This window comes from Eumetopias jubatus, unplaced genomic scaffold (genome assembly GCF_037043125.1).
Source record: "Eumetopias jubatus isolate StellerSeaLion01/CBP00866 unplaced genomic scaffold, mEumJub1_p1.0 scaffold_4, whole genome shotgun sequence".
Taxonomy (NCBI): domain Eukaryota; kingdom Metazoa; phylum Chordata; class Mammalia; order Carnivora; family Otariidae; genus Eumetopias; species Eumetopias jubatus.
The window spans coordinates 97385767-97408858 of NW_028274810.1; the positions used below are offsets into that span (position 1 = coordinate 97385767).

Genomic DNA, 23092 nt, shown 5'->3' on the forward strand with positions numbered 1-23092 from the left:
AGAAGATTTCTCTCCCCGACACACTTACAAACTGGGATCTCATTCACACACACACACACACACACACACACACACACATGAATATCCTTATAATATTAGATATAATATCATACTCTAAACAAGGTCATCTTGGTTCTTACACTAAAGATCACAATTTGATCCTGGGAATATTCCCCAGATTAATTTTTTTCTAAAGGAAATTGTAGCATCTACTCAATTTCTGAGTGCCTTCAACGGGCCAGGCAATGTTTTAAGCAACTCATTTGCCTTAACAATGTGTCGCTCTAGGATGGACTCTGAAAAACAAACTGAGGGTTCTAGAGGGGAGGGGGGTGGGGGGATGGGTTAGCCTGGTGATGGGTATTAAAGAGGGCACGTTCTGCGTGGAGCACTGGGTGTTATACACAAACAGTGAATCATGGAACACTGCATCAAAAACTAATGATGTAATGTACGGTGATTAACATAACAATAAAAATTTAAAGAAAAAAACAATGTGTCACTCTAGTGAGGAAGACAGACAAAATCAAGCAAGGATATATAATGCCTGGTACTTATTGATGCTCTGAAGAAAACTCAAGCACAAGAAGGGGACACAGTGATGCAGATGGAAAGGGTGCTATTTTAGACAGACGGAGTGCTTCCAGAAGACCTCTCTAGAAATGGGAAGGGCATTGTGTGAGAGTATGGAGGGCAAACACGCCCAGAAAGGTAATCAGCAAGGGCACTGGTAATCCAGCAAGCTTGGTGTGCTCAGAGAACAGACAGGCAAAAAAGACCAATCTGTCTGGGGCAGAGAAGGTGAGGGAAAAGCACATGGAGCTGAGGTAGGAGAGGAAGGCAGGGGAAGTGCCTGAGAAGTCAATCACCTGCTGAACTGCACAGACTATGAGGAGTAGAAGGTGACCAACCAGAGGCCAAACTGCAAGCTCCACGAAGGAACCTTGGCTGCTCCTTCCTCTGGGGTGGCCAACAGCCCACCAGCACCCCATCCTTGCTATTCCGAAATAAAGGCACGTTCCCATTTCAAGGGTTTCTGACACTGATCACTGTGGTAAGCACAGAGGACATTACAAGGACTTCTCTGCTTTCCTTTTATGTAACAGGAAACATAAGAACTCGTTATTTCACTGCTCAGTGAAGTATAGCCTCCAAACACATATCAGTGAACTGATCTGGAGCAGCGTAGGTTAAATCTAATGTATTAAATTTAAGCTAATTTAGTAAGTTACTCAGTTATTATCAGTTGATCTTCATTAAATCAATGTCTCCAACTTCCTAACTCAAACTCAGAGAAAGTCAATACCCCCTTCCCTCGCCTCCCCTCCCCAACTCATGGCCAGGAGCAGTTGTCTTTCATTCATCCAGTCCCTCCCTCGATCACTAACAAACATTTCCTGAGAGTCAGCTCCAGGCTGGCACCGCACTGGGCAGTGAAGATATGATGGTGAATAAAGCTGATCCAGGCCCCCTCCTCACGGAGCTCTTTAGACAAGCTCTCTTCTCCTTTCCCTAATACCTAATACCTTCCCTTTGGCCCTGGATGACCTCCCCAGGCTGGATGGTGGGAGCACCTTCAGGAGCAGGACATTTACTCCTTCCTCTGGGCCAGGCTCTGGGCTAACCATCTTTCCTGTCTTAGCTCACAAAAATCACAGCTAACATGGATGGGTACTCAGGATCCCACTCAGACACGATTCCAAGCTCTTTCTGTGCATCACCTCATTTAATCCTTGCCCCACCACTCTGATCGTGGGTACTTCCACTTTCCAGATGAAACTGAAACCTGCCCACAGTCACAGCCAGTAAGTGGCGGAGCTAGCACTTAAACCCAGATAGTCAGGCTTCGGGGTCTAGATTCTCAAATACTATGCCACAGAGCTGTCCTGTCAAGTAACTATCCCAAGCTACGTGACTTTAAAGTAGCAGAGCCAAGACAAAATCCAGATGGACTCCAGAGTCCACATTCCAACCACTAAGCCAGTGGGGCCTCGCACGATCATCTAGGGCCACCTGTCGGGGGTCCACGAGGTCAGGGTTACTTTTACAATAACGCTGAGATGTCATTTGCCCTTTTCATCCTCAGGTGTGTAGAGGGGAGTCTTCCGGGGGTCGTGACAAGTGATGATGTCATCCATTCCACTAGCTAATGGATGTGGACTGGCTGGGATAAGTAGCTTCTGATCTCGTGTTTTTAAAATTTTCTGACTTATGAATGAAGCCTGTAGTCTAACTAACTCCTGAACTAGGTCTATTTCCTGATTCTGAGACTATAATAAAGATGTTACACCACTGGGTAAAGCTGAGTGAAGAAGAGTCCAAGGGACTCTCTGCACTACTTTTGCAACTTCCTGTGATTCTATACTTCCAATTAACATTTTTGTTTCAGGGGGTGCCTGGCTGGCTCAGTCGGGAGAGCATGTGACTCTTGATCTCGAAGTCTTTGAGCTCAAGCCCCAAATTAAGCTTTAAAAAACCAAATGTGTTTCCATTTCTAACATGGTAAATATCCACTGATCTAATCCTCATCGACAAAAAGCTGAAGGACTGCTGCACGAACAGACCGCCTCTGCTCCTCGGGCATCTCCCATCTCAGGCTTGAGAAGCAGAGAACAAGAGAGATTCTGAGACCACATGGAGAGAATGTAGGGACCCAAGAGGAAATCGAGGAAGGAGGGCCGGGCCCCCACATCCGCGTCCTGCCTCCACCCTCCTTCTCCCCTACAACTGGAGGGGCTGCTCCCTACGGGCACAAGGGGGGGTTTTCAGGTTAAGGGTTTCACTGTGAATCACTAAAGGAGAACAAGGAAAATATAACAGAATAAATTGGGATAAGTAGCTTCAAAGGCAATTAAAGACAACTTCTTGTCTGCGCCCCTTTCAAGCTCCTGCACGGGTGCGAAAGAAAAGCAGCAGAGAGTTGCTCCCCTTTACGTGAAGCGCTGGCATGGTGGGGCCAAGACCCCACACGACCAGACCCACCGGGGCGCCCGAGGCCCCGCCCTACTCTAAGGAAGGCTGTCCTCACCGTCCTAGGAGCAGGGTTGCCCCCAAGGCTCCGTTAGCACACTCTCCACGTCTCGGGGCACTCTGCACTTTGTAAGCACTGACGGGCTGGCTTCTTTAATGGCCTCTCCGCCAGAGGCAAGTTTAGGCTGCAGACACAGGGGGCAGGTTCTAGGTCACTCATCACTGCACCAGGTGCCTGGCACAGGATGCCTCGCTCTGAGCGGTGGCTGCTGGAAACAAATGCGTATCCGGCAGTCAAGTGCCATGCAGTCTGGGCGCACAGAGATGACTGTACAAGGGCGCAGACACGACTGGCAATGGGGTCCGGGGGAGCGGATGAGATCAGAGACCGAGACGCAAGCAAGGACAAAGCCCTCAGGAAGCCACCATCTAAGAGTGGAAGACAAGGCCGGAAGCAGCGTCACAGAGGCAGAAGGGGCACCAAGAACAGGATGTCAGGAAGGCTGGGGAAAAGGTTCGAGGGAGCGGGAGATGTCCACAGTCCAATGCTGCTGGGGAGCTCGCAGTACTGTCGTACCCTAGCCCTTTCTCCAATTCCCACTGCTTCCATCATCCTTCCAATCGGAAATAACCCAGCAATCTCCGCATCCTACACATGTCCAACGCGTGCCCCATGAGCCAGCACTGCGCTGCCTGAGGAAAGCAGCAGCGAGGACAAGACAGGTTCTGCCCGCCTGATGGGGTGTCCCCCTGGGACCCGTGAAATAAAGAGTGTGATAAACAGATAAGGAGGGGACACTGTCCTAGTTAGGGTAGCTGTGGGAATGGGGGCGGGGGGGGGCATCTTAGGGAAGATCACACACACACACACACTGACACTTGGACTTGAGAGATGGGAATGGCCATGCGGGAAACATCCTGAGGAGACAAAGGGCTTGGCATGTTCAGGAACAAAATGAGACCATTGTGGCTGGGTCAGAGCGAGCCAGGGAGAAAGCAGAATCTGCAGAACCGTGAACACCGGGGCAGAGACACTGGAGTGCATCTGGAGAGCGGCAGGGCACCACTAAAGGGTCTTGGGCAGGAGGCTGACAAGATGTGATGGGATGGTTTTCTGGTTTCCAGTCTCTTCTATATTCACCTTCTCCAAACCCCTCTGCCTTCTTGATTAATCATTCTAAAAAGCATCTGGTTCAGAAGTCTTTTTAAAAACTTTTGAAATAAAACCCAGTAGTTACTCTACTGGTTTCAGAGTCTTTCAAGGTTCGAGAGAGGCAAAGTAGATTGGGTACCTGAGAGCTCTTCTCAACCTGACACAGCCATTCCCTTTGTCCAGAATGAGGGTTACCGCCTCCTAGTGAGTCTGTTATTGCTGAGACAGCTGTCAAATCTCACACCACCTTCCTCCACGTCAGCAAACTATGGAGCCACAGCCTTTCAAGTCAAATGGAGTTTGTTTGGTCTATCTACAACTTTAAGGGAAAAAAAAAATTCTCCTGGAAGAAATCACAGAAAAATCCCAATTTTACTCTTAAAGGTCGTCCCCGGTCCCTACGGGCGCCACTCTCTGGAGGTCCTCCTAACTCCTTGAGGTCTTTCACAGGCCAGGTTTTCAGCTGACAGGGCTCCCACACCACTGATCCTTCTTGCCCTCAATTCTTCTGACCGGTGGGTATTTTCTACAGCCTTCCAGGTCAAGTTCAAACCCTAGTTCACCCATGAAGATGTTCCAAACAACTCATGGTAACGGCCCACTTTTCTGACTTCCTACGTGGCCAGGTTTATGTTATTGTATGAATACAAAACTCAAGGCCTATAGAGAGAGAACGGTCCCGGGGGAGAGACACGGTCAGCAATGAGGGGGTTTGAGGTCAATGCGGGTGTTTCTGTGACAGTCCACACAAGCAACGCCTTGGTCTGAACTAAAGCACTAACAGTGCTTAGCAAGTATGTTATTGGGCAGAATCCACACTTGGTCACTAGCTGAAAATAATAACGATGATGACGATGACACTTGCACAGTGTTTCCCATATGCCAGGTACTGGCCTTTACGTTTATCAACTCATTTGACCACAACCGCATGGGGTGGCCACCACTACTATGTCTATTTAACAGGTAAGAGAGCAAATACTAAGGGGTCAAGGGACTTGCCCAAGGTCACACAGATGGAGTGGCCAAGCCAGGACTGAAGGTGGAATGTGAGTCACCAGACAGCAAAGGTGAGGAAGAGCTAAACAATCCTATAACCTCTTTCTCTATCAAAGCATTAATATCAGAATAACAAAAAATATAAGCCTTCTCGCCACAGTTCCTTCCACAGTTATTTAAGGAAATGTCATCCAAGTTGCTAATTCTCTTTCAAATTTCAGAAATAATATATTTTCATTCAGAAAGACAAGGCCCCAGATCTCATAAAAATTGCTAATTTATCTAGAAGAAAACATGATTCAAAATGAGATTTAAGTGCCACCATCATTAAGCATGTTAATTTTCTAAACTGTACGTTCCTTAATTGAGGTTTAAGTCCTAACACACAGGAATCACCTTACTTAGTAGGAAGTCTCTTTTTAAAAAGTCTGAAAAATCAAATTTGCATTTATAATTATGTAATTTTATATTAATAATATGGTAAAATAGCAAAAGTGGTTTCAATTTTTTATACCTTATGTATTTTATACCTATAGATATAGATAGATCGATCGATCGATCGATCTAGCACAAGGAAAAAGGAAGATAATCTAAAACGAAGGCTAGAAAGCCATCCAAGATTTCACCCAATCTTTAGAAATACAATTATAAACAGATTTACCTCCACGGTCAGATGGTCCCCCATAAAATATCCTCCGTGAAAGGAATAAATTACTGATATCTACAATAACATGAATGAATCTAAAAAACACTATACTGCTCACAAGGAGACAAACACCAAAGAGCAAGTGCTAATGATTCCACTCATGTGAAACACAGGAAAAACCAACCCACAGGGACAGAAAGCCAATCAGTGCTTGCCCAGAGCAGGGGCTGGGGGGAGTAATACTAACGGCAGAGCAGCGAGAAAGACCTTTCGGGGCAGTGGAAGTATTCTACATCTTGAGAGCAGTGGATGTAGGTACGTGTCAAACTTAAGACTTATACCCTTCAAATGAGTACTTTTTAATACACAAAAATTATACCTCAAAGTTGGTTTTTAAAGTAAAATAGGGGCACATGGGTGGCTTAGTCGGTTAAGCATCCAACTCTTGGTTTCGGTTCAGGTCATGGGGTTGAACCCCACATCAGGCTCTGCACTCAGTGTGGAGTCTACTTCAGATTCTCTCTCCCTCTCCCTCCAGCTTTCTCTCTCTCTCAAATAAATAAAATCTGTAAAGTGAAAAAAAGTAAATGACTTCTACACTCTCCTATTTAAATCATGTTCGAATGAAACTTTAATGGTCCCAGAAAATAAAGGATAAAAATACTGATGCCAAGAAAAAAAACATTTTTTTCTTTCAAGACTTTTTTCTGACCCAACTCAAGCATTCCTCTGCTCAAACCCTCCAACAAATTTCCCATCTCCCCAGGCAAAGTCTACTCTGATCTTTACAGTGACCACGAGCTGAGTGCACACCTCTCTGCCCACTCATTCCTCCCTCATCTGCTCTGCTCCAGGCACACGGTAGCCTTAGAACCAGCCTGCTCCAATCCCTACACCCCCCCCCCCACCTCTTAAGATAGATATCCCTGGAATCAGGAGGCTAACTCCACTACACAGCACCACGTAGCATGACCCTGGCATTGGCCGCTGTGACGAGGCTGCACGTACCATCTGAGATAGCCTATACACACGAATGTCTTTATTTTTAAAAATATAAACATAAGCAAGTTTTACTGGTATTTCATTTAAATTTGTATCAGTACCTCTTTTTACATACTCCACCCAGAAAACGACCATAAATTATTGTATCTGTTGTAATCTATTTAATTAAAGCACCTAGTTTCTTAAATATTCAACTTAAAACACTGGAGAGCGACAGCAGTGGTTGGCAGAAGAGATCAGATTGAACATGGGTTCGCACTGAGAATGTGTCACAGTATATTCACCCTAAGATCATATTATTCTGCAACAGACTAATGATAATCACCACAGTTAATTGCTGTTAGCAGCAAAAGATATCCGAGAAGCAGAGTGCTAATACTTTTAAATTCTATGAACCACTCTTCTTTGTTTAAACTTGCAAACAAGACTCTTAGCTACTATTCTGGGAGCAAACAATGGGGAAAGGGGGATGAAACAAGCTTCAGTTTATTGAAACAGCATTAAATTGTGTTTGGTTAAGGAATGAGTATGACTGTAGTAACAATAAAGCGATGAGGACACAAAACAAGAAAACCTTCACACCGTCTCTGGAAAACAAATATATCAAACAGTTCCGAAACACATAAAAGAGCACCCACTTTCAAAAAGCTGGCAGGCCCATTAAATTGTCCAACTGAAGAAACTATCCTCAAATACGGTGTTAATCTGAATAATAAGCATATTGCTATCCTCATTCCCAATAAAGATAAAGGTGATGCTCTAAAAAATGGAATACAGATGTCACTGTCCAGAGGCTTTCCACTGCAATTTGAATAAAATATAAACTTCTTTCTATGGCCCTTAAGGCTCTATGAATCTGACCCCTGCCCCTCCCCAACTTCATCTTGTCCCAGAGTCCCTGATGCTTGCCAAGCTCCAGCCCCCAGCCTGTTCTGCCTGTGCCCTTGAACTCCCACCTCAGGGCCTTTGCACTCACTATTGGCTCACTCTACCGAGATTTTTCTTTCCCTGGATCTTCAGATATCTGATTGTTGGTGATCACTTGAGTCTCTGTTTTCATTGTTAGTCACCTCTTCAGAACAGCCTTCCCTGACCGTGGAATCCAAAGAACCCTCCCCTGCCTTCATTCATCATTCTTTACCACACCACCAGGTTTCACTGTCTGCAAGGCGCTTTTCACGACCTGAAATTGTCTCCTCTTCTGCTTTTCAACTGTCTCTGACTAGGTAAGCGGCAGGGCAGAGCCCCTGTCTGGTTCACTGCAGAATCCACAACATGCTGGGGTGCAGTGTACACAGGAACAATGAGGGAACAAATGAACATCCAGAACAGCGAAGATAATGCAACTATGGATGGCTTATCACAGTTCTCAGGTTGGATCTGCAGCATCCAGTGATTAAAAACTGCTTTTGCTATTTTACTACATAAAACTTTTTAAAAGTCTGGAAGGCTAAGTTGCTAAATTGTTCCGCTACAGGCTACTGGCAAGACTTTAGATCACGGATCAGGATGGAGAGATGCTGCAATCATAAGCTACTATGTTGACAGAAAGTTTCAAATATCAGGAACAACTTGAGTTACCCAAAGATTGTTTTAAAAAAAAATAACCTGACTGTGACTCAAATCAGAAACCAAGACAGTTGTATTATCTCATTAGGGTTAAAACTTACACGATGCTCCATGTCAGTTATATCTCACTAGAGCTGGGGAAAAATCACTGAGGCTCTACCCAAAATACTACAGTTCTCCTCTCCTCCCAGGCCCCTGACAGGCTTGCACTGCCCCCCGCCCCCGCACCCCAGCCAGCACCTAACACCCTTGTTTTAAGTTAGATGTGGCCATATGATGACCTCAGGCTAATTAAATATGAGTAGAAGTGATGTATATTGAGGCAAAGCCTTCATCGTCTCTGGTTCTTGAGCAACTCCAACAGTGGACTCACACAGGATGCGCAGAAAGAACATGAAATAAAAGGATGCCGCATTAAGCCCCTGAGATTTCAGAGCTGCTTGCTTGTTGGCACAGCGTAACGCAGCTTATCCTACTGATACATCAGTATAGCAAGGCGGCCAAGAACTGAGCCTTGGAATCTGACAAGCGAGGGTGTGAATCAGAGCTCTATCCCGTACTGTTTGAGTTGTCATGGGCAAGCCATGGCCACCTCTCTGGGCCTTCATGTCTTCATCCATAAAATGGAGGTAAAACCTACACTTCAGAGAATGGTTGCAAAGACTAAATGAGTGAGAAAATAACGTGTGCAATACTTAACGGAGTGCCTGGCATGTTGGTTAAGTACTCAGTAGACAGGAAGTGGTAGTAAACTCCAACGTATCTATTTTAAAACTACCATGAGCATATTCAAATTATGGAACTTTGCTCACCCTTGATATTCTATAAAGTAAGCACTCTAAACTCTTTATTCAATGAGAAAGTAATTTATAAAGGTTTGGATTCTCCTAGATAAATCTAGGGGGGAAAAGGGAGGAAAATAAGAACATCTCCAAACTTAAATATTGGGGTGGGTGTGGAATGCGAATGAAGCAAGGCAAGGGTATCTGTGATTTACAATGGAGAGAAAAGAAAATGGGAGAATGAAGTAGAAGAGCAGAGTGGCTCTCCTCTTGCCTGCCAACCAGGCCTGGACCAAGCTGGAAGGAAAAAAGGCTCACAGGCAAAGCAAGCGGAGTTCTAGGCTGGGAAGGTAAGAGAAGGGGTAAGTGTTGAGTAGAGAACAAAGGAGAAGGGAAGGAAGGACAAAGAACATGTGCACCTAGAGGCTTTGTGGAGCCCGGAGCTGGGGTAGGAGAGAGAGCCTGGGGAGCTACCGCACCAGGAGCCGCTTGGAACATGGAACAACACTGGTCTAAGACTGAGCAGTTCAGAACACTGCTTCAGTAGTCAGCTCTTAAAATACCATGAGACTTCCAAGTCTGCTGTTTCCCCTAAAGAACCCGTTTGCAAACAATATGGTCTGCTCACTCTGGGGATCATTCAGTCCCTAAACCTCAACCAGCACACACATATGAATGAATGACACTGTGCTACTGTCTTCAAGACCATGCCCACCGTAAGAGATAGATCTGAATGCTAACTGCTAAAATTCATCTAAGCACGGCTGCTCAGTCCCTAGAGAGAATAATCTGACCGTAACATCACCATTAAGATTTTAATTAAAAATCAATCTGGTTCAGGGGCGCCTGGGAGGCTCAGTCAGGTAAGCATCTGACTCTTGGCTCCAGCTCATGTCATGATCTCGGGGTCATGAGTTCGAGCCCTGCTTTGGGCTCCATACTAGGGATGGAGCCTACTTAAAAGAAAAAAAAAAAAAATCAATCCGGTTCAGGTGTGCCTGGCTGGCTGGCTCAGTTGGTGGAGCATAAGGCTCTTGATCTCAGGGTCGTGAGTTCAAGCCCCACGCTGGGTACAGAGATTGTTTAAAAATAAATAAGCTTAAAAAAAAAATCAATCTGGTTCAAGTTAAAACTTTTTTAATACCCAAATTTTTGTAGTTACTTTCAAGTTTCTGAAGCACTGATTGCTCATTTTTCACTGGTTGAAAATGAGAATAAATATAAGAGGAAAAACATAAAATGTCCTGAAACAATTCTTAACTGGTAAGAATTACTGAGACAGTTGTTGAAAAACACTCATCGATTTTATGCCATGACATAATAACATCATGCAACTAAAATCCCTCAGATAAGGAAAATAGAACTAAAGATGCTGAAAATTTTACTCATAAAAAGTAGACAATTTTTATAATCCAAATAAAAGTTTCATTACTACCAGACCACTTAAATTACATCCAAATCAGAAATGTGCTAACCATTAGAAACATAAGAGGACACTTTTCCACTGATATTTGGCATTTGGCATCAAAGGCAGTCTTCTGCAGATCTGATATTAAAACTTGTCAAAAACAAAATGAAATTGCAAAAGAGCCAAAAAAAGAAAAGGTTATGGCTACAACTCTTTTGAATGGCATGTGGACTTTCTCTAAACACAACAAGGTCACTTGATATAAAAGGAACCACAGAGTGAAAGTGTGAGGTGTCAAGCAGGTCAAAAGACGTTAGAAATAAAATCTGAGCAGCCAAATACGGTGTAAGAATTAAAGCCTTATTAAGCCTACAGGTAAAGTTGTAGCCACCTGAAATAACTGACTGCTGAACAGTGGTGCCCCAAAAGCAATGTCAATATTTGGATTCCACTCTGGAAACATTCACAATCGTTCTAACCCAGAACCCTGAGGCTCTTCTAACAACAGTTCCTAGGCGGGAGAAAAGCAAGTTCCTTTGGGTGACCAGGTTCACATATATATATGCAATCAGTCTTCAGAGAGAAAAATAAATGAAACGTATGACATATATATGCACATAACTTTGATGAACAAGGACTATGAAAATCCACTCTGTTCTCTTTTCCCCTCCCCCATCTCACCATTTCAAAAATAATTTGGCTTCAAAAGCATGTCAGTAAATCTGCAAGTTGCAAAATAATAGAAACCATGTGCCCCATGTGTTCGCCAGATTCATTTTTTATGATGTATGGTCCTCCACATTAAAATAAACGTATTTTTGATAAAAGAAAGTAATGAAAAGAAATCAAAAGGATCCATTCCAAAAATTTCACATCTCTCAATGCAACACGGGACTGAACTTATTAAACGTGGCCACCCTAATAAAATTGGGACTTCAGTTAGAAGTACCTATAAATGATAAAAAGGTGTCCAAAATTTCAGATAATGAGGGACACAAAACATTTTCAAGTCCGATAAGTTTTAAGCTAAGCACTACAAATTAGACTTCACACTTTTAAGTTCTGCCTTTCATATGTTTTAAATGTGTTTATTATGATCTCAAAAGAGAGTGTTTCTAACACCCATGAATTTCTCTAACTACAAGTGAAATGATATTAAGACTAGAAAATAAGAATCCTCAGAATCCTTTAGAATACATTAAGTCCACATAACTGATTTTACTTATCAGAACACCCCTGAGGCTACAGAAATCTCTGTAGCAGAATTGTTTAATCCCCAGGTAGTCCCACACCCTCCTACAAGGAGAAACACATCTTACATTTTAAAATCCGCCTTCTTGTATTTATTCTATCCACAGGTTTTTCAAGGACAGAATGCTTATAAAGTTTCCCACTTGATCAGTTTCGGTCTCTAAAAATAATTTCAATCTTCCCTTTTCAACCAATGGACAATTTACAAAATAAAAAGTATTAAAAATGAAAGCTCAATAAGCTTCAAAACAAAAATAAAAAATTAACACTACAGTGTGGCAGGGGAAAGGTAGAAACAGAAAATCTGAACGAAGGTCTCAAAGAACCAGTCTCCTGCGCAGGGTTCCACGGAAATGCCAACCCATGCCACAACAGTGCACACGCCACTCCACGAACATACGCACACTATGAAAGCAATGAACTAGTTAATGGTACTAAGAAACAGAAAAGAAAATCTGGGAGAAATGAATGTGTGTGTTTTGATCTTTTAAAAATCAAGAACTGGTCTAACATCTAGATAATGTATTTGTATAAATTCTTATTTTTAAACTCACCTGATTCATTTTCAATTCCTGTTGTGTTCTGAAAAGATACACACAACAAACAAACTTCTTTGATTACATGAGCCCTAAAAAGAAAAACAGACAATTGTAATATGTACCTGCCTACAAATTTACAGTGACTTAAAACCACATACAGAACTGTAGAGTTTGCTCAAAGGGCTATTCATAAAGCAACTCCATGCCAGATCAACTTCAATCTATGCTGAGAGCTTACTTCGCAGATTTATTATCTACAATAAAATAGATTTCTTACTAATCTTTCCTAGGCCTTCATTGTACTCTACAATTGAAAGCAGACTCATTAGAATGACATCAAATTTTTGCTGTGAAATTGCATCATTCCCAAGAAGAAACAGATTAGCTCTGTTAATAGTCAGAAACACAAAGCATTGCTGAGTAATTTATTATGCAATGTAAATAAATGTCCTTCTTTCACTTATATCAATACTGTGTTGAATGCAAACCCAATTAGACCCTTTACATTATTTAGTTTTTCAAGTTCTTGAAGTAGAAAAGTGGATTGGCTAACATTTCCACAGGGAGTTCTCTTTGAGGAACAAAACAAAACCCTTGTAGTAAAAAGCAAATGTTTTAATAAAAGCTGTTTGGAAAGAACTGGAATTATTCCTTTAAAATTTTTATTCAGTATATTCATAGTACACTGAAACGTTAAGACAAAATCATTTCTTGTAAATGCATATGACGTACTTGTTTCTAAGATGGTTCTTTCTGTCACGGACAATCCCAGGAGTCACTGGAAGTCACTCACAATAAACGCAAGTCGTACCACTTTAAGTGGCACTTACTTCCACAGTGACATTATAAATGCTTCCAGCAGGTATACATATGCACACATACCATCAGGCACAGGTCTCCTATGTCTTCGTGAACTTGCTTTAACAGATTCTCCCTCCTTCCCAGATCCACAAGACTCCACTCACATTGTAGAACGTTTATGTTCTAATTGCTAATAAACCAAGGAACGTGTGACTTCATGACATTCTTCATCTTAGAAGAACATATGGCCTGCCCACTATCATAAAAAACAGTGCTTTGACATTTTACCCCAGTTCATTAATAAGGACAGTTTGGGGTTTTTTTTTTTCCCTTGAGCTATTTAACCACACTCACCTGATCACCTTTAACCATCAAAGGCACTATATTTAAGTCAGGACCTGGTCATCTGAACTAGTTTTTAGTCACAATTGGCACAGGGATGTAACTTGCACCTTGTTAGAGAGCTCAGTGCTAGCCAGACCCATATAAACTCTGAGTAAGGAAATACTCTGTGAATATGATTTCAGATAACTGGAGGTTAACCCATGAAGTCCAGCTCTTTAAATTTTAATATTGAACATCTCTCTCATATATATTTAACATGCCTTTCCTTAGTATACATCTCCTATTGAGCAGAATCGATCCTTTTCTATGAGACTTGAAATCGTTAGGAAGTTAAACGGTGTACCTGGTTGTCACCCACTGAGGTGTGCACCCCTCTGCCCCCTCTAACATCAATGCCTACTAAATGCCATACAGTCCACCAGGAGGACCGTGATGGACAACGTGGCACCCAGAAGTGAATAAAATGTCAGCGGTTTCACTTTCCCTCTTATTAAGCTTTTATGGATGGATTTACTAACATTGGCCACAGAGAGTTCTCTTTAAGGAACAGAAGTAAAATCCTGAAGTAAAATGCAAATGCTGTCATGAAAGATCTTTGGAAAGAACTATGATGCTTTACCATTTCCTTCAGCTTGTCGTCTTCTCCTTCCCACGAGAATCATCGGTATCATCATCACAACTATCATTTATGAGGTGTGCTTCTAAGACCAGCAGGCACTGGGCTACACCTTCACGTTAATCAGCCCAGTTGCTTTTTACAGAGGTCAAGTACTAGCATCCTCAACTAACAAGTTCAAGGAGGTCAGGATAACTCAGACGCTCTCATAATGGGTTTCTGCCACTGCTTCTTAACCATGTTTCACCAACTGTTTACTCCTGCCTCCCCTTAACACCTACTGTGTGTCAACCACTGTTTTCAACAGTAAGCTGAACAATCCCTGCCGTCTCGGGGAAGAGACTGCAATAAACAAATCAGTAAAGTGGGCAGGAGGTCAAATAACAAAAGTGTTTTAGGGAAAAATAAAGAGGTGGTAGGGAGAGGGAGACAGGAACTACAGTCTCGTCTCTCTGCCTGTGACTCCAGCAGTGCCGTCAGAGAAGGCCTCAGTAAGAAAGGGACATTGGCATAAAAGCCGGGAGAAGAGCTGCAGGGCCAGGAAGATATGAGGAGCATCGTAAGGAAGTAAAAAAACCCATTCGGCAGCGTGCCTGGGTGTTTGAGGGAGGGCAAGGATGGTGACAGGGGCACAGTGAATGAAAGGGAAAGTGGAGGAGGTGATTCGGAAAGGTGGGGGGGTGAGGTGGGGATGGGGGAGGGGAGGCAGATAAAGTATGGATTTTTGCAAGGTAAGCACCGTTCACCAGAACAGCTAGAGTTTTTCCATCCAGGGATGGAAAGCGACTGGGAGGCTCAAGGTGGCACACCTGATGTGACTTAGGTTTAAAAGAGACCATAAGGGAGCAGCATGGGGGCAAGCAGACCTCTCAGGAGGCTAACACCCCCATCTAGGCAAGAGATGGTGGCAACAGGGCGGCAACCTGGCCCATACAGAAGAGAGGCGAGAAGTGATCAGATCCTGGATATATTTTAAAAAACAGAGCCCCCAAGGGGCGCCTGGGTGGCTCAGTCGGTTAAGCGGCTGCCTTCGGCTCAGGTCACGATCCCAGGGTTCTGGGATCGAGCCCCACGTCCAGCTCCCTGCTCCACGGAGAGCCTGCTTCTCCCTCTCCCTCTGCCTGCTTGTGTTGTCTCTCTATCTGTCGAATAAATAAATAAAATCTTAAAAAAAAAAACAGAGCCCCCAAGATTTGCGGCCAGAGTAGATGTTAGGCATGAAAGAAGAGCAAGTCAGGGAGGACACCAAGATTTTTAGCCTAAGGACACCAAAGGACGGAGCTGCCATTTTTTTTCATCAAAGGAGATACTGTCGCCTCCTTCCCATCTGCTTGTCATTGCTTTTTTCCCCTTCACTTAACACTCTCCTCCTTTCCTTCCTCCCCTTTTGTAGTTGCTGGCTCACAGGCACAATTCAAACAACTGAGATACCATGGCATCTGGCCTCTAATCCCAAAGAACTCAAAAATTAAAGTACTTACAACGTTTTAGTCTTTCATTTGTTATCTCAATGAATCTCACTTTTTCTTACTAAAAAGTTATGACATAATTCAGGCTGTTAAATGGTTAATAACCTCTCTGACTTTCTGCACTGTCTGTTCCCTCTTTGTCCTAACAGAAATACACTCATCATTTCTTTCCAGAGAAAATGATCTTAACTTTTTTTATTTTTTTAAGGGTTCACTATAGGGGCACCTGGGCGGCTCAGTCGTTAGGCGTCTGCCTTCGGCTCGGGTCATGATCCCAGGGCCCTGGGATCGAGCCCCACATCGGGCTCCCTGCTCAGCGGGGAGCCTGCTTCTCCCTCTCCCACTCCCCCTGCTTGTGTTCCCTCTCTCGCTGTGTCTCTCTCTGTCAAATAAATAAATAAAGTCTTAAAAAAAAAAAAGGGTTCACTATATACATGTATGCTTAGACTCTCCTCTCCATCACTTCTAATCCCAATTGCCAAAAACAAGACTCTCATTTTCTTTTTTCTCCCTTGACTCACAACATTGTCAAATTATATATCTAGAATAGTTTATAACGTCAAATGCATTGCAAATCCAACACTGACTTCTCAGATGATATTTAAAAAATTAAATCCTTGACTAAACTCTACTAAAAACAAGGGATGTTAAACACAAGAATTGAGAATCTGGCAGTGTCTCTCAACAGAAGACCACTGCATTTTGGACTGGACTGGATTCCTTGTCTGCCCCTTTGATTCCAGCCACCTAGCACTGCCCGGCAAAGTCAATGCCAACAGTGCCTCTGATCATTTTGAAAATCAAAAATACCTATACACCTCCCCAAGTAACCTCCCAGCTGAGAACCTCTCAACGGTAATAATCATGTAACTAAGTGCCATATGACAATATATTTTAAACTAACTATAGACTCTAAAAGTTGTTACTGAAGTAACTTCCTGAAGATTCCTCCAGCAGTGCAAAACCCCCGTGAAAGCCGCCTAACAATCCTACATATTTTCATATTCATTGTTGACCAAAACAGCACTGTTTTCACATACTCAAGGTCCAAGTTTTATCATATGTGAGAACCTGAACTAACCATCTTATTAGTGTGGAGGCAGAGAGAAATCTTTCCATACCTACCACTGCAACTTAATAATTCTGCCAAATTAAAAAAAAAAGTGCTAAACAATTACGTGCCTCTGGTTTTCCAATGGTAAATACTGAAAATCTTAAAATCACTAAGACTTCTACCCTGGCTTATTCCTTTGTTTCGTTTTTGGATTTCTATACCTGACCAAACCGCCTTGAATATTTCTACATATCCCTTCCATTCCAGCTTGCTGACATTTATCAGATAAAGTACATCAGGCAGATATACAAATTTAGAGCATGTGAATTTTTATCACCAACTATACTTTGCTAATAGCATACATTCTTAGAAAAGTAAGAGCATGGTCCTGATTTTACATATCTCTGGCTTTAACAGTATACACATACTTAACTTTTCAAGATATTGCTTCCAAATTCTAGGACAAATCATTCTTACAAATATTTAATATCATAAAAATGATTTTATTATACATGATCAGTATCAATACAGCAACAATAATTAGGGTCTTTATTCCAACACTGGTTCCTTAAAGTTTCAAGACAACCTCAACAACTGTTAGGTTGCTGTCCCTGACATGGAGCACCAGAGACCAGAAAATAGAGAGATACACGGGATACCCCAGTCCCTGGGTCAGAACAGCCTGGCAGCACCCCCGCATCTCGCTATCACCCAACCTCTGAGATAGCGCAGATTAAAGTAAAGACAGACACAAGGTAACATGAATGCAACACATGTAACAGGATAAATTGTCACATCTGCCCTTTGTAGACTTGTAAAATCTACAAAACTATATGAGAGGCAAAGTAAAAGCAATAGCAGATTAAGATCAGTTTAAATCTGGAAGAAAGGGAGAGAATTAGGAAGATAATTATTTGATCTGATTTGTATATTCACCTATATAAGTCACTGATATTATTTTCCAATTATTCTTTTGGGTCATTTTGGCTCTTTTGGAGCTTATTTGGAAAATAATTAAATTTGCAACATTCAGAGTCACTGGAAATAAGAGAACTAGTATGGTATATCAAAATGCAACAGATCATAAATGCACTAAAAATGTGGACTAGATGCAAAGAAGTTTTAAAAATACCAATTTGTGAAAGAAGTCTTAGAAACTTTATAACCTACATAAGAGAAGATGAATATTCTACAACTAATCACAGCATAAAGATCTTTCATGGTAAAAAGAGTATCTTTATAGCAAACACAGAAATGATTAAGCTTTTAGTGGAGCAGACTTACAGTGTTTAACACTGATCGTAACTTACTCTGACCAAAAGAATCTTGCAATCCAGAAACTTCTAGAAAAATAGTAAAAATATCTAAACTATGCCAACTTCTCAAAAGCAGTTTTTATTAACTTACAAATACAGCTAGCATATTTGTTATTAAAAACTACCACTCATAATTCCTACCAGAAGAGTAGAATCACCAAATTACAATCTATAAACTCTAGATATGAATAATGAAAACATTTAGCACTTACTCGGATTAAGCAAAATCACATAATTCATAAACATGGAATCTGCCCAGGAATTTGCTAAATGCAAAATCATTCATTTTCCTTTTCTAAAATAACAAATACAATTTCACAAAAATAATCATCTAGAACATCTAGTTTCGTACTAAAAAATATACCCCAACTCCCTTTTAAAAGGCAGACTATATTACCAAATTAAGTGGAAGGGAAAAAATCAAAACTGATACGTTTATCATTTTAAGAATAAAGGTCGTGTGCAAGAGAGAGAGAGAGAGAGAGTGTGTGTGTGTGTGTGTGTGTGTGTGTGTGTAAAGGGAGAGAGACAGAGAATACAGGAAAGATTTGGAGGGTGTGAACTCTTTCTTGCTTCTCAAAACCGGATGCTCCCGTCTCTCCCCCTCTAGAACGATTTCCACCCAAAAGGCAAAAAGGCAATTGTATAGCAGAATATACCACACAGAGGAATTTCCCTACCTGGGAAGTAAGTGAGGAGATACAAAGAAAAGAATGCTCGCAAATAAACCCATCATTTCTCCCATTTCAATAACGCAGTTGCCCCCAGCGGCCCATAACACCACAGACAAATATCCCAGGGCCTGATTCTCCAAATTCTTGGAGCAGGGTGTCCTGACACAAACCTAAATAAGGAAGCAGAGTCCAGCGAATTTACTCCAGGTGGGAGAATCTGATCCTGACAACACAGTTTCCACACAGTGGAAGGGAAAAACAGAAAGTCTATTGTTGTGAATGGCTTCAGAGCTGCAAAGATCTAATGAGAAAATGAGGTTGATTAGAACTTTTGTTTAAAATATATAAGTTGGGGCGCCTGCGTGATTCAGTCAGTTAAGTGTCCAACTCCTGATTTCGGCTCAGGTCATGATCTCAGGGTCCTGGGATGGGGCCCCGGGGTGAGCACTGCGCTCAGCGGGGAGTCTGCATCAGGACTCTCTCCCTCTCCCTCTACCCGTCCCCCCCTCCACCAAATGAATAAATAAATCTTTAAAATATATATGTAAGTTAACACAATAGAAGAATGTTAAATAAGAGATCTGCAGATGTGCTAGGAAAGTACTATAAACCCAAAGTTAGACTATGGCATTCTAGGGGTTTTATCCTTCCCTTAGAATATCTCTACAGGGGGGGGAAAAAAAGATTCAAGAAAACTTTTTCACAAAATACTGCTTCAAGCAGTCATTAATAAAGAGCTGGCTTGGCAATAAATGTATAGCAAATGCTGATTATTTACCATTTATGTGGTTTATATTATGGACAGCTATTACATATGCTCTCCTTCTGATTAAATTTATACATCCAGGTCATTATATTGCACTGAACACAGAACTGATTACATCATAAATTTCAGGTTTTGTTTAGGGTTTCTACAAAAATTCCCTCTAACCCCACAATTGAAAATACTCAGTTTCTCTAAAGAAATTAAAACCTATTACTCTCACTTCAACGTGCCACTCTGATATTCTTCCTCATGGCATTAAAAACAAAAGTATCACTGTCGGGGCGCCTGGGTGGCTCAGTCGGTGAAGCGCCTGCCTTCGGCCCTGGTCATGGTCCCAGGGTGCTGGGACTGAGCCTCACGTGGGGCTTCCTGCTCCGCGGGGGGTCTGCTTGTCCCTTTTCTTCTGCTCCGCCCCCCAACCCATGCGCTCTCTCTCACTCTCTCCCTCCTGTCTCAAATAAATAAAATCTTAAAAGCATCACTGTCAATTTTCTTGGATGAAGTAAGTCCATCCAATCAAAATACCCTTGAATTAAGAAGTTAATCTCCTTTCCTTATTTTCAAGACTAATGGTCAAAAAGTATAGATGTAAAAATCCACATGAAAAGACAGGTGGGTAAGAACATAAATGCTCTCCAGCCAGTCCCAGCTCCGTGAAGAAAACCGTGCCCCACTCAAGATCTGTAGTACACCTCAGCCCCCATCTGTTCTAGCTCAGCTTAACCAACCACGGACTGTACATTCTCCCAAACAGCATTCAAATCAAACAAGCTCCTATAAAATGATACTTTTCTGATATTTCCCTATGTTAGACACGTAAAAACTTCCAATTATTTTAAAAGGAAAATTAAGTCAATTCTTTCCTAACACTCAAATGTCATGCTTCCAACTCAAACACAAAATTTCTAAAGCAAGATGCCACATGGTCATTCATTTCACAATCCCCAAAATAAAATGAATTCTCAGATGACCCCTTTGAGTTAATGTTTCTCCACTGGCGCTGCCAATACCGATGTTACCTTTGTGATTAAACATTTAAAATTGAGAGATTTTTCAGGAAGCCTACAAAATACTTCTGAATTTCCTAAAAAAGGGAAGAAAACTTCCACAACATGGCGCCCAGCTCTTGGCACTCAAGTATTCATTTTCTCACACAAAGACTTTCTAAGCCTTAACAGAGTCACCTTACAAGTGGCTGCTCAGAGCTTTTTTGATCTTGCCTACAAAATAAAATATGTAAGAAAACTCATCGTCCACAAACTACACATAAATGACAAGGCTTCCCGAATTTACAAGTGAAGAACCTGAAGCAAAACTGGAAGTTATCCCAGACAGACTGACAACTTCAACTATATTTTGCTAAGATCCCAGGCACACTTCTGTCGCTACAAAATTCAAGGTCTTCTCCCAAGAGTTTATTAAGGCATTTATTATCTTGGTAGGGAGTAAATAAAGTCTGAGGTTAGGGTCTATCCTCTAAATATGTAAGTACTTCTGTTCTCAAGAGCATTTTAAAATAACAGCAACACCTACTGTCTGCAAAGCAATGTTTGTATGTTGCTCTGCAGTTTAACTAGCTCTGGTACATATGTAAGCTTTTATTTTTTAAAGGAAAGCAGGTGTTCAAATAAATTATTTGTAGTTCTCGTTTCAAGGTAAAGATACACGCCTCCCCACTTATGCTAAAAAGAACGAAAGACTATCTCTTGGTACTATCAGCAGTGGTAAACCAGAGAGCGTGACTCAAGCGAGGGTCCGTGCAGAGCAGTAGATCAAACGGGACAGTTCTGGACGGGTTTGAGTCCCAGGTTCAACACAAACTTGTGGGTTGGGCTCCCCAGACGTCATGTGAGGAGTCATTATCCCACCCACCCTCCCTCCCAACCCACCCCAAAAGCCCCAAAGGTCTTTAGGGAAAGATGCAAGAGGAATTATTTAAAGGCAGAGCCCATGAACACATGCAACTGGGAAACCAGGGCAGGAGCCTGATTTCCTGACTGCCCATCAGGAAAGCAGCTCTGGCCATCTGGGATGAGCAACACTGAGCCACAAGGAGTTTCTGACTGAGGAATGCCACAAACAAAACAATGTCTAACAGTCTAGAAAGATTAAATTGCCAGGAAAGAGTAAGGAGGGGAGAGGGCAGCCAGAGAGACCGGGACCAGGCAAGCTGGTTAAGAATCCAAGATGGTAAGTGATAAGGGCATAAGGGTGTGAACCACAGACGACAGCTGAAAAGAAACAAAAAAAAAAAAATATGACCAACACTACACACAGGAAGAGTGGACAGAATGTGTCTTCTAACTGAACAGGAAGTAAAAAGGGATGGTGAAGAGAAGTCCAAAATACAGAATGTGACTGACTAGAAGAATGAATATATTTTCAAGACAGAGCAGCCAGGAAGGAGTAGGGATGGTATTTAAGTGGACGGTGGCGAGCTCCATTTTAGACTCTGGGGAGAGAACAGGCATCCACACGGAAGGCTACATCCATCAAATGGAAAAAACAGCCCTGGCGCAGACTGCCTTCAAGGCTGGGGACAGAGATTCAGAAGTCTTCAGCCGCAAGGGGGTGCCTAGGGAAACTGCCAAAGGCAAAAATATCCAGAGAGAAGAGGAGACCAAGGATCTGGCTTTGTGACAGGCATGGAAGGGGCTAGAAAAACACATGACCCCTCCACCAAATTGGGGGGTTGGGGGGGGCCAAAGCGCCTAGGGACTCTGAGATAATTTGGAAGGGTTTCTCTCAGCAATGATTTCGTCACGCTATCCCTGAAGACCTACCGTATTAAGAGAGGTAGCTAAGAAAAATGCGATTAATATTTTTGAAGAAACCTACAAGTATCTCAATTGCTTTCATATTCTTCATCTATTCATCACAAAACACCCCAGTGAAAGAAAAAAGTAATCATTGTTCCCCACTTTACAAATAGCAAGTGGAGAGGATAACTGCCCCACCACTGCCAGAAAACTCGGCCCCTGTGGTGGTCTGGCACATGCACCACTCTGCACACTGAGGCAGGGCTCAATTAAATTACTAGGGGATTGCACTGACACAACACTTACCTCCCAAAACAGGTAAACTGACTCGCTCAACGTCCTCTACCAAATGGTAACAGAGCTTCACAATTAAAAATATAAATTTATCCCAAAGACCCCCTTCTTAAAACTTCCATTTTCAGATGTACTTTACAACTAAGGTCTTTCGGAATTCCAGCAAAGTCCCTAAAAGAAGCCTCACAGAGTGAGAAATGTTTAGAATGTCATATTTATACTGTTACTCCAAATTATGCTTAAATTATACTGTCTTAATAACCCCTTGGGTAATGCGCAGGATTCATACTGGAAGTATGTAAGGGTTCAGTGAATCTCAGATTTCTTTTCAATTTTAACAGCATCATTTAAATTACCTGAAAATGCCATCGAGTTTTCCCACCAGAATTTAATGTAGTCTTATATGCACATGTAAAAGCTGTAGGTTTTACCAATTCCCAGACAGGCTGCCCACAGTAATCAAACTAACAGTTGCACGTAGCTTTACATATTTCAGGCAAGCTGTGCCAAGAAGTAATTTAGCTCTTTCAAAGCAAAGCCTATCAGATGATTTATTGCAAGAGCTACAAAATATTCTTTTCACCAAAATGGCTGGCAAATATATAAGTAATTCAGTGAAACCTCCTTTATTGCATGTTCCCAAAGACTAATAAATGAAACACAGCACAGGTATGACTTGAAC

General features: G+C 42.2%; 1 protein-coding gene across 9 annotated transcripts in view; it reads right to left on the reverse strand.

Annotated features, from left to right (window-relative positions):
- Positions 1-23092, reverse strand: part of PRDM2 (PR/SET domain 2) — a 119311-nt gene that overhangs the window by 91995 nt on the left and 4224 nt on the right. For 7 of the 9 annotated variants that reach the window (XR_003610189.2, XM_028108449.2, XM_028108440.2 and 4 more), the window contains exon 2: positions 12332-12405. The exons of 1 other annotated variant lie outside the window; for it this stretch is intronic. Coding sequence is in view for 7 of the 8 variants with exons in the window: in XM_028108449.2 (XP_027964250.1) it covers positions 12332-12340 (9 nt within the window). In the remaining variant the exon portion in view is untranslated. Of the gene's footprint in view, positions 1-12331; positions 12409-23092 lie in introns of those variants that run through there. One more of the 9 variants, XM_028108441.2, reaches the window with a different exon arrangement.